Source organism: Microcebus murinus, chromosome 4, assembly GCF_040939455.1.
Source record: "Microcebus murinus isolate Inina chromosome 4, M.murinus_Inina_mat1.0, whole genome shotgun sequence".
Classification (NCBI taxonomy): Eukaryota; Metazoa; Chordata; class Mammalia; order Primates; family Cheirogaleidae; genus Microcebus; species Microcebus murinus.
The window spans coordinates 44,667,503-44,682,153 of NC_134107.1; the positions used below are offsets into that span (position 1 = coordinate 44,667,503).

The 14,651-nt window shown below is 43.0% G+C and overlaps 1 protein-coding gene across 7 annotated transcripts in view; it reads left to right on the plus strand.

The window, feature by feature from the left end:
* SERGEF (secretion regulating guanine nucleotide exchange factor) overlaps positions 1-14,651 on the plus strand; it is a 236,204-nt gene that overhangs the window by 149,237 nt on the left and 72,316 nt on the right. For 6 of the 7 annotated variants that reach the window (XR_012918959.1, XR_012918958.1, XM_012780647.2 and 3 more), the window contains one exon: positions 2,387-2,423. Coding sequence is in view for 4 of the 7 variants with exons in the window: in XM_012780647.2 (XP_012636101.1) it covers positions 2,387-2,423 (37 nt within the window). In the remaining 3 variants the exon portion in view is untranslated. Of the gene's footprint in view, positions 1-2,386; positions 2,424-3,562; positions 3,715-14,651 lie in introns of all 7 variants that reach the window. The other variant, XR_012918957.1, reaches the window with a different exon arrangement.

A 14,651-nucleotide genomic window follows, 5' to 3' on the forward strand; every position in this document is an offset into this window, starting at 1 on the left:
CCTTCAAATTCTTTCTCCCCACTACTTCTAAACATACCAGATTTTAAACCCAGGTGGGTTTTTTTCTCTATGGTGGGAACTATATATTTATTTTTTCTTATTTTTAATAGATTTTTTTCCTGGTTGTAAGAATCATATATAAAATTCAGAAAGTATAGAAAAAAGAAAAAAAAACATGCATTTTGATGTATCTCCTTTTAGTCATTCTTTTTCATGTTTTATTGTAGAGTTAAGATCATATTGTATATATAGTTTTATGTGATTTTTAAGTTCATATGATGATATGAGTATGTTCCTATTATTATAAGCATAATTTTCCAAGGCTGTGTAATAATCCTCTCAATGGCTCTATCATAATTTACATAAATATTCCTCTATCGTTAGAAATCTAGGGTTTTTCCCCCCAATTCTTCAATCTAAACAGCTTCCTGTAACATACCTAGGTAACCAGGCTAATTATAGCCAGGAAGCACATAATGATCTTGTGCTGTGTATGTGGCCCCTGGTGAGGCATAGTGGGAACCCTCAGGTAAGTCAGACCCAGAGTCAGCCTTAAAGGAGCTCAAAGACTAGACAACCTGGAAATATTTACTGAGGGTGAAATACACAGGAATTTCTTTGCCAGACAATCAGGGAGTCAATGTAGGTGTGGGAGCCCTCTTCCTTGTGGATGCTGGGATCTGGGAGGCACAGCTTTGACACAGAAAAAAAGCCTAGGAAGCCTTGCTGCCACTTCTCACCTACCAATGTGCACATTGGCTTCCAATGCTCAGATGCCTTTTGAGCCTGTTACCATAACTGTCAGGGACCTGTGCTAAGAATCTTTGGATATAACTTCCAAGTGGTTCTCACTGGAAAGAGTGAGAAGCATCAATATAGGAACTTGTGCGAGAATTAGGAGAATCAGAGTGGCTCTCATCTTAGTTTTTTTTAATTTTATTTTTTTAATTGATAAAGTTGTATATATTTATCACATATAGCATATTTTGAAATATATATGCACAGTGGAATGGCTAAATCAAGCTAGTTAACACATTATTTCACATACTTGTCATTTTTGTGGTGAGAAACAAAATCTCTTAGTATTTTTCAAAAATACAAACTATTATTATTAATTCTACTCATTGCTGACAACATGGATGAACCTGGAGGACATTATGTTAAGTGAAATAAGCCAGGCACAGAAAGATAAATACCACATCATCTCACTCAATGAGGAATCACTCATATATATGGATCCAAAAGTTGATCTCATGGAAGTAGAGAACAGAATGGTGGCCCTAGTCTTAGTTTTGGGACAGGCTTGCTCTAGGACCTGAGGTGATTTATTTCCCCTTCCCATACCTCTGTCATCTAATGTAGGTGATCTCCAGGGCCCTTCCAGCATTAACTTTTCAGAGTACCCGAACCCCTCCTCTTGCCAGGAGCTAACATGAACATCTTTCATGGATTCCCTCACTTAGCAGATGTTAACCGAGTCACAGGCCTTGTACAATCCATCTGTGCAATACAGATGTGATACTCCAGCCCTGTTCTCAAGAGGCATGCAGTCAAGTGAAAGGAAAAATGTTAAAAGGCAACAAGATGGCTGTGACAATGGGGTACATATGACATAATGGCAGGAGTCATTATGACTTAACAGGGTGCCTGAGTCTACCTAGAAGCAACAGCAAAGGCATCTCAGAAGATGCTTTGAGACTTTAAAGGGTAAGTAGAAATTTATTAGGCAGTAGAGGAGAAGGCATTCTGGGTAGAGAAAAAAGTGTGTGCAAAGGCCTGGAAGTATGAGAGAAAGAATATGCTGTGTTCAAAGAACTGCAGATAGTTTGTGTGGCTGGTAGGTGAACGTTCAGAGAGGGGACAGATGAGGAAAAGTCAAGCATTTCTCCCTGGATCAGTCTATTTCTACTGAATCCTTTGCTCATTTTATCAGTCCATATGAGAGTGATAGTCTTTTTAGTTTTCAAAAACTGTTATATTTATTGCTTATCTTTCCATTTTTAAAGTAACAATGCTCATTATAGATAGTTTGAAAAAACACAAAAAGAAGAAAGAAGAAAGGACAAAAAATTACTCATTGTCTCATTGGCTAAAGGCAACTTCTTTAATATCTTAGTGTATTTCCATTCAATTTTTTCCACTCTTTTTATGTAGCTGTGAATGTGTTGTAATCATAGTCTTAACCTTTGTATATGGTACTCCTTTTTACTTCTTTTTTTTTTTTTCCTTATTGACAGGTATGGAGATCCTTTTTACTTCTTTCCTAAAATTTGCCAAAAATGAATGTTAGTGTCATTTGAAAATAACTGTGATCATAAAATATGCTGGCTGAAACATGTGTACATTTTATTTCTCTTCATATAACTTATTTTCATTCTTTTTACAGGTCTCTTGTGGCTCAGAGCATAATTTGGCTGTAATTGGTAAGTAATTTTTATTTGATGGCTGTGTTTATTCTGTAATTCATGTGGCAGAATTGCAAAAGACTCTTGGTTAGCCAAAAGCCAGGGTGCATGTGTGTGCACATTGTGTGTGTGTATGTGTGTGTGTGTGTGTGTGTGTTTGGGGACAGATTTGGGGAAATGGAAGTTTCTGGTTAACTAAGGGTTTACTAGAAGCACCTTTTCTGAAAATTTCTAGCCATATCCTTGAGCATCTTTTTAAAGTACCTGCAATGGCCTTTCTGCCTTGGGAAGTGACACTGGAAGATATTAAAGAACTCATGGGCTGGGGACATCATATGTAGAAAGCCAGACATAAAAATGGGGAGTGGACTGGACTGTTTCTGGTTCTTTGAATGAATCCCTTATACCAAATTCTCAAATTCTTTCCTATTGGTTTGGCTCTTTCATTGGAAATATGGGGCTCTGCTCACTGCCCTCACTGCTTTGTATTTAGTGGCCTTAGGAACTCCCAGTTTGACCTAAACCTGTGGTTAATAGAGGCTTCCTCTTGGTTGGCTCTGGATAATCAAAGTTCAATGTTTTCGTAATTAAACCTACAAGTAATTCATTTAAGAAGCCTTCTGACTACTTTCACAGGTAGACTCAGTCTCCACCTCACAGTGTATTAAAGAGACTATAGTGTAGGGCCAGACTGCCTGAGTTCAATTCAGACTTCCATTTACTAGCAGTATGAACTTGGACAAGGTACTTAATCCCTCTTTGCCTCATTTTCTTCATCTTTAAAATGGGGAGGGCAATAGCGCCTTCTTCATAGGGTTGGTGGACAGTTAAATGAGTTATATGTAAAGCACATAGAATGGTGCTTAGCTACTAGTAAGGGTTTTAGAAATGTTAGTTATTACCTGATATTATTAATTCAAGTAATTGCCCTCCTCTAGGCTTTAGTTTTCCCATCTGTAAAATGGAGGAGTTAAAATAGAAAACCAAGTTTCCTCCCAGCTCTGATATTTTAGCACTCTTATTATAACCCCACCACTGCCTGCTATGTGTCAGTGATTTTTGTTCTTGTCTACTTCTCTCTCCTAGCCTCTAACCCTGATCTTCTGAGAGGCAAGGCCCCTCCTTGTGTTTCTCTCTTGTTTCTTGTCTATTCACAGCACCCAGAGCAGTGCCTGGCTCTCAGCAGAGACTCACACGCTCTTTTTGGAATTGAGCTATATTGGCTCAGCTGCCTGGTAGGGCAGTAGTTTGAAACTACTTTGCAAGTCCAAACATGATGTGCAAAGAGGCAGAACCGAGGACAGCAGAGGTAGGAGGCTGCCAGCCAGCAGAGGGGGTGGGGAATAAAAGGGCTGGAGTCAGAGAGGGAGCTAAAAAATGTAGCAGCAAACCTGCATGCTTTGCAGCAGTACCAGATACTTTATACCGGAACTGCTTCAGCCTGGGTGTAGTTAAGATAGGGAAATCAAAGAGTCAAAGGCAGTGCCTAGGATGTTGCTAATGCCGCTGTCACTGGACTTGAAGAGGTTGGCTTCCTCTGAGACCAGTGCAAACAGGAAGATTGCAGGGAATCTAAATTTGTGAAATAAGTAAGTCCAGACAAAGGAGAGGGCCAGAGCTAGCAGAGCAGCAGGCTGAGCTGACTTAGGCAGCCTGGGGCTGTAGAAAGAGCAGGGACTCTGCAGGCAAACGGCATTGGTTCAAACCAGCACCATCTGTGTGAGCTTCCATTTTTTTCCCTCATCTATGTAATGGGGATTATAATTCCACCTTGAAGGTTTATTGTGATGATTAGTTGAGATAATGTATGTGTAATTCCTGCTGTTCCTTTTGTTTCTCTTTTCTCTTGGCCCGGTGGGGGAAGGGGAGAATTGCTTGTTAGTGTAACTGTTCTAGTGAAATATTTCTTTTCTGGGAAAGAGAAATGATGACATTTTGGATAGGTGTGTCCATCGTTATCCAAGTGAGGAGGCCATCAGAAGCAATGGGAGAACAGGGCACGCAGGAGAGCTCCTTGAGGACAGATCTGTTATTTCCCCTTTTGTCCCTAGTGCCTGGGGTGTGGCTGGAAGTCTGCTGAAAGAATGGTCCAGAGGAAAAGCTGGCCTGCCAGCAGGGAACTAGAGCCTCCCCTCCATTGGAGGAATGAGGCCCTCTGTGGGTGCCCTGCAGGGTGCAAGCTTTGCAACAGGAAGTAACAAGAAGCTGCCTGTTAGCCCTGGCTGGTGACCAGCAAGAGGGGGACAAGCTGGAGGAGAAGAGTTCCTACCAGCTTAAAGCCCCATTTCTCACAGGCAACTCCTCTTCTCTACCTTCTGCCCTTGCCCATCTTAGATGGTTTCCTTGCTGGCAGCCTCATTCCCTGAGTTCTTACCCCTTCGGTGCCTGGTGCTGTGTCCCACCTGTGGTAGGCACAAAAGAATTATAGAGTAGACTAGAACAGACTATAAAGAAGCCAAACTTTGCTCAAGGGTAGAAGCAGCCCTGATGTCTAATAATGTGCGACAGACGAATCAAACTGGAAAGGACGTGAAATAGAGAAGGATGAAAGGACCTAACTGAGAACCCACTCTGTCTTAGGTAATGGACACAACTCTACAGAGTATATTTGTTGCTTTATAGAGAAGAAAACTGGGACTCAGAGGTTGAAAGCATTAAACAGGTTGCCCAGGGTTCAGCAGCAGGAAACAGTAGAGCTCTCCGCCTGACTCCCAAGACTACTCTTTCCATTCTGTCATATCCTGTGCCCTGCTGCAGTCTGGGTGGTGTGGTTAAAAGAGATCAGGCACTGGGGTCAGATTGCCTGGATTCAAATTCTGCCTCCTCCACTTATGAGCTGTGTAACCTGTGTAAGTGGCTTACTTCTCTGTGTCTTAATTACTTCTGGGATATCATTTTACTGACCTCATAGTGTGGCTATGTGAAGTCTAAGAACAGTACCTAGCACAAAAGTAAAGGCTCAATAAATGTTAGCTGTTATTATTATTATATAATAAGACCTCAAGGAAGGAAGTAATTGTAAGATGACTACAAGAAGGCCTGGGGCTCGGGGTGGGAATTTCAGAAGTTAGGGAGGGAACTGTTTTTCTCACCCTGGATGTCAGGGTCTGCGGCAAGATCTCAGCACAGCCGCAGAATGGATTTGTAAACTGGAGCCTGGTGTCCCAGTCGGGGGGATCTGGATATCCCAGCAGCCCTGGAAACAGTGCTATCCCAGATTTGTTCCAGGTCAGAATTCTGCTGTCCACTGTCCCAGAAAGGGACTCAGACCCTGTATGTTCCGTCTGGAGACAAGCCCCCCAGCAGCCACATTTCACTTTCTTCTGGGGAAGAAAATTCTACTCTGTTACTTTATGTGCTTCCAGGTTTCTTTATTTCTCATTTGCAATTTGGTTAGGTCCTTCCTTTGTTTCCCAGTTCAGTTTCTCTTGACATGTTTGTGTTTGCCACCAGGTGCCCCCATGGCTAGACAGGATAATGAGGTGGTGTAAGTTTCTGCTTTAGATGAAGGAAGAGTTGCTGGAGCTGGGCATAGGAGAGAGCTGAAGTTACTGGCCCTGGCTGGCTTGGCCACTCTCTACCTGTGTGTCTTGTTATGATCACTCTGCCTTATGGAGCCTGCTTTCTCATCTGTAAAGTTTGTGATGCCTACCCCTAGAAGTTGTTCTTCCAAATGGCCACCGTACATTAAGCACCTGTTCAGTACCTGCTTCAGGATAGGTGCTCAGCAAGTGCTCGCTCACTTGGCTGGTTCACTAGTTTGCTTTCTTCCTTTCCACCCAGGATTTCCCTCCACATTTGTTAAAGCTTCCTGGTTGCCTTCCATTTGTAGGCATAGACTGAGGCCAGCAGAGGTGAGCTGAGGGCATGTGGCCACCACTTGCTCAGAAGATCTCTACCTCCCTGAGCCAGGTTCCCCAGATCCAGCTCTGTGTTTGGGTCCCTCACCTCTGTATCTGGCTGAATTGGCTGCAGCTGTTTTGCTTCCCCCAGGAGCAGCTTATTTTGGCTTGAATGGGCAATTTGTTTGCTTTCTCTCCTGATGTGCAGTTGTTCAGCCTTCCCTTCCCGTGGAGAAAAAAGAGCTGACTGCGTTTCCTCTCTCCCTGCTCCACACAGACCCTTGGAAGGATTTTATTGGTGGCCTTTTCCTGGAGCACTCAGGCTTGCCAGACAGGCATTGTTAAAGGGTTGGATATTGGCAGGCAAGTGTGGTGCCGCCTCCTTCTCCAAGCAAAGCCAGTTCTTTTACTAAATTGGAGCTATAATGTATGCATGGATATTTTTTTTCATTTCCCTGATGATTTCCAATTGTTGAACCTTTGTACCTTTGTAATATATATAGCAGAACATCTGACCTTGGCCTGAAACCCATCAAACAGTGTCATGGAAGGATTAAATAGAAAAATTTAATAGAGAGAAATAACTCTTTTTTGGCACTGGCTGTTTTCTGAGAGGTGATGCCTCCAAACCCCAGGATCTTGTAGAGAGCTTAGAGGGAGGTTACAAACTTTTATGTTCCTATGCACGATATGATAAGCAGAATGTAAATGCTTTGCCTCTATTATCCCATTTAATCCTCACAGCAAATTGATGAGCAGGTACTAGTGTTAACCCCATTTTCTAGAGAAGGGATGATAAAGCCTAGGATTAGCTGTTTGCCCCACCTAGGTCATGTGGCTAGGAGGAGTCTGTGTGTGGGTCTTTTACCCAGGCCTCTAACTTCAGAGCTGGGGACTGCTATCTGACACTGCCTTCCTGTAGACTGTGCCAGTCTGGCCTTCTTTTAAGGCCACCAGATGAGAGTATTTCACCTCTTCATTTCAACGTTTAAAATATAAAACCTGCCCTCCATGCTATCCCCCAGCTGTCCAGTTTCCCCCAAACCTTCTACCATATATGCGGCTAATACCTGTTATTGGCTTTTTCTGTATCCTTCTAGTTTCTTTTTGCACATATAAGTGAATGCTAAAATACGTTTTTACCGCTTTTACATAAATGATAGCATACTATACATACTTTTCAGTGTCTGATGTTTTTTTCTCAACTGTTTATCTGGGGGAGCTTTCCATATCAGTATAAAAGCCATCCTAGTTCTTTTTTTTAATAGCTACGTAACATTCCAGTGTTTTTAGGTACCATGATTTATTTAATTAGTGCCCTGTTCATAGACATTTAGGTCATTTCCAGTGTTTTTTATTATAAGCCATGTTATAGCAAATAACTTTGTATACATGCTATTTCATTGTGAGAGAGTATAGTTGTAGGGTAAATTCCAGTGTAGTTGTACCAGTTTACATGCCTACCGTCATATATGAGAGTTCCATTTGTGCTATATCCTTGCCAGGTATTTTCAGTCTTACAGATTTCAGCCATTCTGATGAGTGTGTAGTGTGGAATCTCACTGATTTTAGTTTGCATATCTCTTGTAACTAACGATATGGAGCACCTTTTCATGTGCTTATAGGCTATGTGGGTTGCTTCTTTTGTCAAGTCTGAAGACTTAATTGCAAAGACTTTAATATAGCAGCACAATTCATGATTATAAAGGTGTGGAAACAACCGAAGTGGCCATCAATACATGAGTGGATTAATAAAATGTATATGTATACCATGGAGTACTATTCAACTATAAGAAACAGCAGTGATATAGCACCTCTTGTATTTTCTTGGATAGAGCTGGAACCCATTCTACTAAGTGAAGTATCCCAAGAATGGAAAAATAAGCACCACATGTACTCACCAGCAAATTGGTTTAACTGATCAACACCTTAGTGGACATATAGGAATAACATTTATCAGGTGTCAGGCAGGTGGAGGGGGGAGGAGGGATGGGTATATACATACATAATGAATGCAATGAGCACCATCTGGGTGATGGACACACTTGAAACTCTGACTCCAGGGGGGAGGGGAGCAAGGGCAATATATGTAACCTTAACATTTGTACCCCCATAATATGCTAAAATGAAAAAAAACCAAAAAACAATTTGAACCACATGGAAAACAAAAGAGACTTTGCCCATTGTTTTAAAGTGGGTTTTGGCTGTGTTTTTCTTAATGATTTATAGGCATCCTTTGTATTTTATGGATTCTAGACCTTTGTTGGGTATGTGTATTGCAAACATCTTCTCCCAGTTGGTAGCTTACTCTTTTGCTGTCTTAATGGTGTCTTTTGATGAATAGAAGTTCTTCATTTTAATGAAGTCCAGTTTATCAATCTTTCCTTTAATGGTTTGAAGTATTTGTGCCCTATTTAAGATATTCCTTTCTGGATGCTGCAGGGAGAGTCCATTTTTTTTTTTTTTTTCGCCTTTTCCAGCTTCTAAAGCCACCTGTATTCCTTGACTTGTGGCCCCTTCCATCTTCAAAGCCAGCAATGGGTCATTGAGTCTTTCTTCTATTCTCAGTCACTGACTCTTCTGTCTCCCTCTTCAACATGTAAGGACCCTTGTGATTATACTAGTCCCACCCAGATAATCCAGCATAATCTCTCTATCTTAATATCAGCTCATTAACAACCTTAATTTCACCTGCTAATTCAGTTTACCTTTGCCATGGAGCATTTACAGGCTCCAGGAATTAGAGCATGGACATCTTTAGGAGGCCATTATTTTTCCTACCACAGTATTCTTTGCCTTTGCTATATTGTCTGAATGTTGTGCACCCCTAAAATTCATATGTTGAAATTTAATCCCCAGTGTGGTAGTACTAAGAGTAAATTTATCAGTCTTTTCTTTGGCTTCTGGATTTTGAGTCAGAGAGTCTTCCCCACTCCAGGGTATAAAGGACTTTCATCATATTTTATTCTAGTACAGTTTTGCATTGTTTAATGATGGGGATACATTCTTAGAAATGTGTTGTTAGGTGATCCTTATGATGGATCGTAGAGCATCCTTTCACAAACCTAGATGGTATAGCCTACTATATACCTAGGCCTACAGATCTGTGTGGCTTGTTACTGCAGTGAATACTGTAGGCAATAATAACACAAGGGTAAACATTTATATATCTAAATTTATCTAAACATAGAAAAGGTACAGTAAAAATATGATATGAAAGTTTACATACTACTGCTATGACTTTACTAGGCAATAGGAATTTTTCAGCTCCATTATAATGGTATGAGACCACCATTGTACATGTGGTCTGTCATTGACTGAGACATTGTTATGTGGCACACAAATGCACTTTTACGATTTTATCTTTTACATCTAAATCTTTGATCCATTTAGAATTTTTCCTGGTGTACAATATCAGATGTGGATTCAACTTCATTATTTATCGAACAGATGGCTGTTCATTAATCTCAAAACTATTTATTGAATCCTTTGGCTGCCTTCCGGGGTCCCATTGCAGCCAGAGCAGTCCTAAGGCAAAAGAGAGGCAGCAACTTAACCAAAATTGCACAGCTAGAGAGTGGCAGAGCCGGGAGTAGAACTCAGGTCTACCTCCTGCTACTCAGACAGGAGCCAGTGCCTGGTTTTCAATGAGCTTTCTCAAGTGGTTGCCTGGGCTGTTTGCCAGGCAGAGAGTGACAGCAAAGGCAGAGCAGCCTCTTTTAGTTCTCTTGGTTCCCAGTTCCCTCTCCGTCCTACCTTGCTCCGCTCTGGAATTTATATATTCATTGTCAGTACCACACATGGCCGCTTGGGGCGCCATATCTTTCTAAAACCTCTTGCATTTGAGATTTTCACAGTAAAACAGAGCTGTTTTTATAGAATCTTGTTATCATTCAAGCCACATTTCTGCGAAGTCATATGTTTTCAAGGCATAGCTTCACATCCCAGGATGTATCTTTTTAGCTCCTAATAAAGGTGGACTTTTTCACTATTATTCCTAAAGAAGCAATGTTTATACCCCACAGAAATCATTCTATACAACACCACAAGGTGAGGGTGCTGGGATGTCGAGGAGGCTCCCATACTTGCTAAATTGTTCTCTCATGCTGATCTTTTTAGGCACAAAATTGACCATTATGTTTTAGCCTGATGCTCTGGTCCTTTTAGGATTGCTCACAGAAACTATAATTGTGACCCACTGCACATGTTTACAAATACTCAAGAGACTGAGGCCTTGCAAAAGTCAATCTAATTAAGGTGAACTTAAAGTGAAAAATACAGAGTTAGAGTAAGTTAGAGGAGGCCTTCTGCAGTGCAGGGTTGAGTCCTGGTCCCAGTTCTGTCTGCCACAAACTCTCTGTGTGATCCTAGGCAGTTATTGTCCCTCTCTGGGCCTTAGAATTCTCATCTGGGAAATGTGGGAGTTGGACTAGACAATTTCTAAAGTTTCATGTACCCCTCAGAGTCTGTCCTCATGTCCACAAACTACAAACTGTGTTAAACGTCTTAATAGACCTAAACTGTCTACGCTTGCCTTACATGCAGTAGGTACACCATATGTTTGCTAAATACTGAATGAATATTACACGCAATATTTTCCTTATTCTTGCCCTGTGGCTTACTATTGGCCAATAATGTGCTATATAGCATTATGGATGCTGTGGAGGAATACAGTGAATGGTTATCCACTGAGGCTCACATTTAGTGGGAAAGAGCTATGAATTAAATCTGGCACATTCTGAATGAATGAATACAGAGCAGACAATGATAAGAATTAGAGGAATGAGTGAAGAAGGAATGGTTAATTTTGGAAATCCTCATGGAAGAGATGGCTCTTAAGGGGAGGAAGGTAAAAAGCCAGTGTTCTTTGCTGCGGGATCAGCACGAGCAAAGGGAAGGAGGGCTCTGAAGTGTGGATCATGGTTGAGGGACAGGTGGTCGACCAGCAAGACAGCTTAGGTCCGGGTCTCCAACAGCATGCTGAAGGGAATTGACTTTATTGTTTCGACAGTGTAGAGCCCCTGAGTTATTTAAGAAGATACTTCAGAAGTTGACAGTTATAGCAGAAGATAAAACATTTTTCTTTAAAGGATGTTGCCATTTTACGGAGTAAAAGAGAAGGGATAGTAGTGGAGTACTAAGTGCTGGCACCATTCTGAGCACTTTGCATATATCATTTAATTATCACCCATGCAACGTAGAAAGTAGACAGATAAAAATTGTCCTCATTTTCCAGATGGAAAAATGGAGACTCAAAGAATTGGAGCCCAGAATTCAAACTAACATCCCTTGACTCCAACGTCTGCACTTTCCCTCATGTGCTGCTTCCTGCATTTAATTTGCATACCGAGCCTCATAAACTGAGTTTTTAATATGCATGTGACTTTGGAAGACAGGAAAAAACAATAGCAGAGCTAGCGTTACTGATAGTACTTGTCTGGGGGGCAGAGGCCAGCCCTTATTCCTTTGTCTTTCCTCAGAGCATAGCCCCAAGGGGACAACCATGTGTGGCATTGGGCAGCTTTGACAATGGCCATGCAGTCAGGTCCACAAGCCTGCTGTGTCCTTCTGTAGACAGAAGCAAGTTTCCTGAGCCTGAGTGGCACCATTGTCTATCCCTATAAAACCTAGACTCACAGTGTTGCCTCTCAGCACTTACAAGCCTCAGCCTACACTGGTGCCCCTCTGGACCACCTGCCCAGTGACTGCTGTTTGTCCTGCTTTTGCCTCTGTGGAATCCTCTGTTCCTCCTGGGTGCACCTAAAGCCCTTAAATGCAGAATAGCTGTGACTATTCATTCAAAATGCTGTCCATCAGCAGTGCTTTAGCAATATTCTGTTTTGTGGGGCGCGGTGGCAACGCCATTCTAAGATGGCGCCCGCTTCCTGGTCAAACCCTGCTGTTAGTCTGACAAACAAGTGCTCAGCGCATGTGCAGAGTTTGTCTCCTCCCTTCCAAGTGCCTTATCCAATCAGACAATGCCCAGTGTACTTACTGCCTTTATAAGCAGCCGCCGAGAACGCCTCGGCGTCTTCCGCATGTAACCAGTTAAGCAATCCCCATTAAAGCGCTGTCAGAAGAACTCCGGTTGCCGCGTCTTCCTTGCTGGCGAGGCGGGCGCGACAAGTGGTGCCGAAACCCGGGAGCCGACAAGTGGTGCCGAAACCCGGGAGCTGAAACAACTTTGAGGCACCAAGTGGTGCTGAAACCCGGGAACCGAAACAACTTTGAGGCACCAGCGGAGACGACCTCGATAGAAGAGAGTTCAGAACTGACGCGTGGGACGGAACCGAATTCGGACCTTTGCTGACCAAGGTAGACTGTTATTGAGAGCCCGTGAGCTCCCTGCTTTCGTTACAGGCAGGGCAAAAGGTGCTCTCTGACCATCAAGACAGTACTTCAGAGTCAGACAAAGGGAGAAGGCTGAGAAAGAAGAAAAGGGAGAGAAAGAAGAAAAGGGAGAGAAAGAAATGTAAAGGTACCAAAGGAGAAAAGGCCGAGAAAGAAGAAAAGGGAGAGAAAGAAATGTAAAGGTACCAAAAATAAAAATGACAAAGGAAAGGACAGGACAGAAGACAGAGGAGATGCCTGCTTGACTACTGATACATTCCTGTTCCTGTTGAAGCTCCTAGCTCTATGACTCTGTTTAGATCTCGCAGAGATTTCGGGATCACAGCTGCGATTCATACTGCTCAGGCTCTCAACAATCTATCTGCTGGAGTAGCCGCAGCCCTCGACACTCAAGCCACTCTGAATGCCCATGTGAAGGGTGGGATTATGCTTCTGAATCAGCGAGTGGATTTAGTACAGGACCAGGTGGACACTCTTTGGCAGCTTGCGCAGCTGGGTTGTGAGTGGAGAATGACCGGCCTCTGTGTCACTTCTGTGCTCTATGAGAACTTTACCTTTGCCGCTAATCTTTCTAAACAGCTGTCTAGGCATCTAACAGGCAACTGGTCTGCACAGTTTGATTCCTCACTCAGAGACCTGAGACTGGCCATCATGCAAGTGAACTCCACTCGTGTGGATTTGAGCCTTGCCACAGGATTGACAGCATGGATTCAACAAGCCACCCATCATCTGAAGGAATGGTCCGGTCTTGCAGCCGTGGCCGTTTTGCTGATCATTGCGGCTGTTGGCGGACTGTGGTGCATCTGTAGGCTGCAGGCCCAGAGACGGAGGGACCATGTGGTATTGGCACAGGCATTTGCTGCACTTGAATTGGTACAGTCTACACAGGTGTGGTTGACCATGCTTAAGGGTTAGCCTAGGTTTGGGTTGCACCCGCTCCTACCCCCAGGCATTTGGCAGACATGGCCTTTGCACTCTGAGGGATTTCTCCCATTGCACCAGAGAAGGCATGTCCTCAGTCCCACAACCAGCCTTTGCACACCTCAGAGTTTTGCTCATTGCACGAGGTAAGGTGGTTGTTGTTGGGTAAGTGAGGCTCTGCATCCTTGCTAAACGGTTGCTCAGTTCTCATTTAATTAATAAAATAGGGGGAGATGTGGGGCGCGGTGGCAACGCCATTCCAAGATGGCGCCCGCTTCCTGGTCAAACCCTGCTGTTAGTCTGACAAACAAGTGCTCAGCGCATGTGCAGAGTTTGTCTCCTCCCTTCCAAGTGCCTTATCCAATCAGACAATGCCCAGTGTACTTACTGCCTTTATAAGCAGCCGCCGAGAACGCCTCGGCGTCTTCCGCATGTAACCAGTTAAGCAATCCCCATTAAAGCGCTGTCAGAAGAACTCCGGTTGCCGCATCTTCCTTGCTGGCGAGGCGGGCGCGACACTGTTTGCCCATTTGGACATTCATGAATTCATTCATTAATTAAGAGGCTGAACCATGTAGTAGAAAGAGCACTGGGCCAAAAGACCTGAGTGCTAGACAGACTGCTGTCACCTCGGGCAGGTTGCTTTCCTTCTCTGGACCTCCTTTTCTTTATGGAATTAATAAGAGAATTATATAAGATAATCTTTGAGGCCTCTTCCAGCTCTCACACTTTCTAAGATTGTGTTTTGTTCATCCATAAATTCACACCTTTATCCTAACATGGGGTAAGGGAATGTTTCTCAGATGAGATGGTGTTTGGGGTGGGTCTTAAAGGATGAGTAGGAGGAAGAGAAAGGCATTCCAAGGAATAGGATGAACATGAACAAAAGCATGAAGAAAGCATGGCAAATTGGGGGAAATGTGGGCATGAGGATGGGGAAGAATGTGAGAGACAAGGCTACAGCGATGTCTATGGCCAGGTCATAGAAGCCAGGCTAAGGAGCTGGAACTTCATCCTATGAGGTTATGGTGCAGGAAAGGTTTTAAAGCAGATAAATGACTTGATTTGATCTATTTTTAGAAGCTAGTGGCTATTCAACAGAGGAATCTGGAAGGAAGGGCAGTGGGTTAAA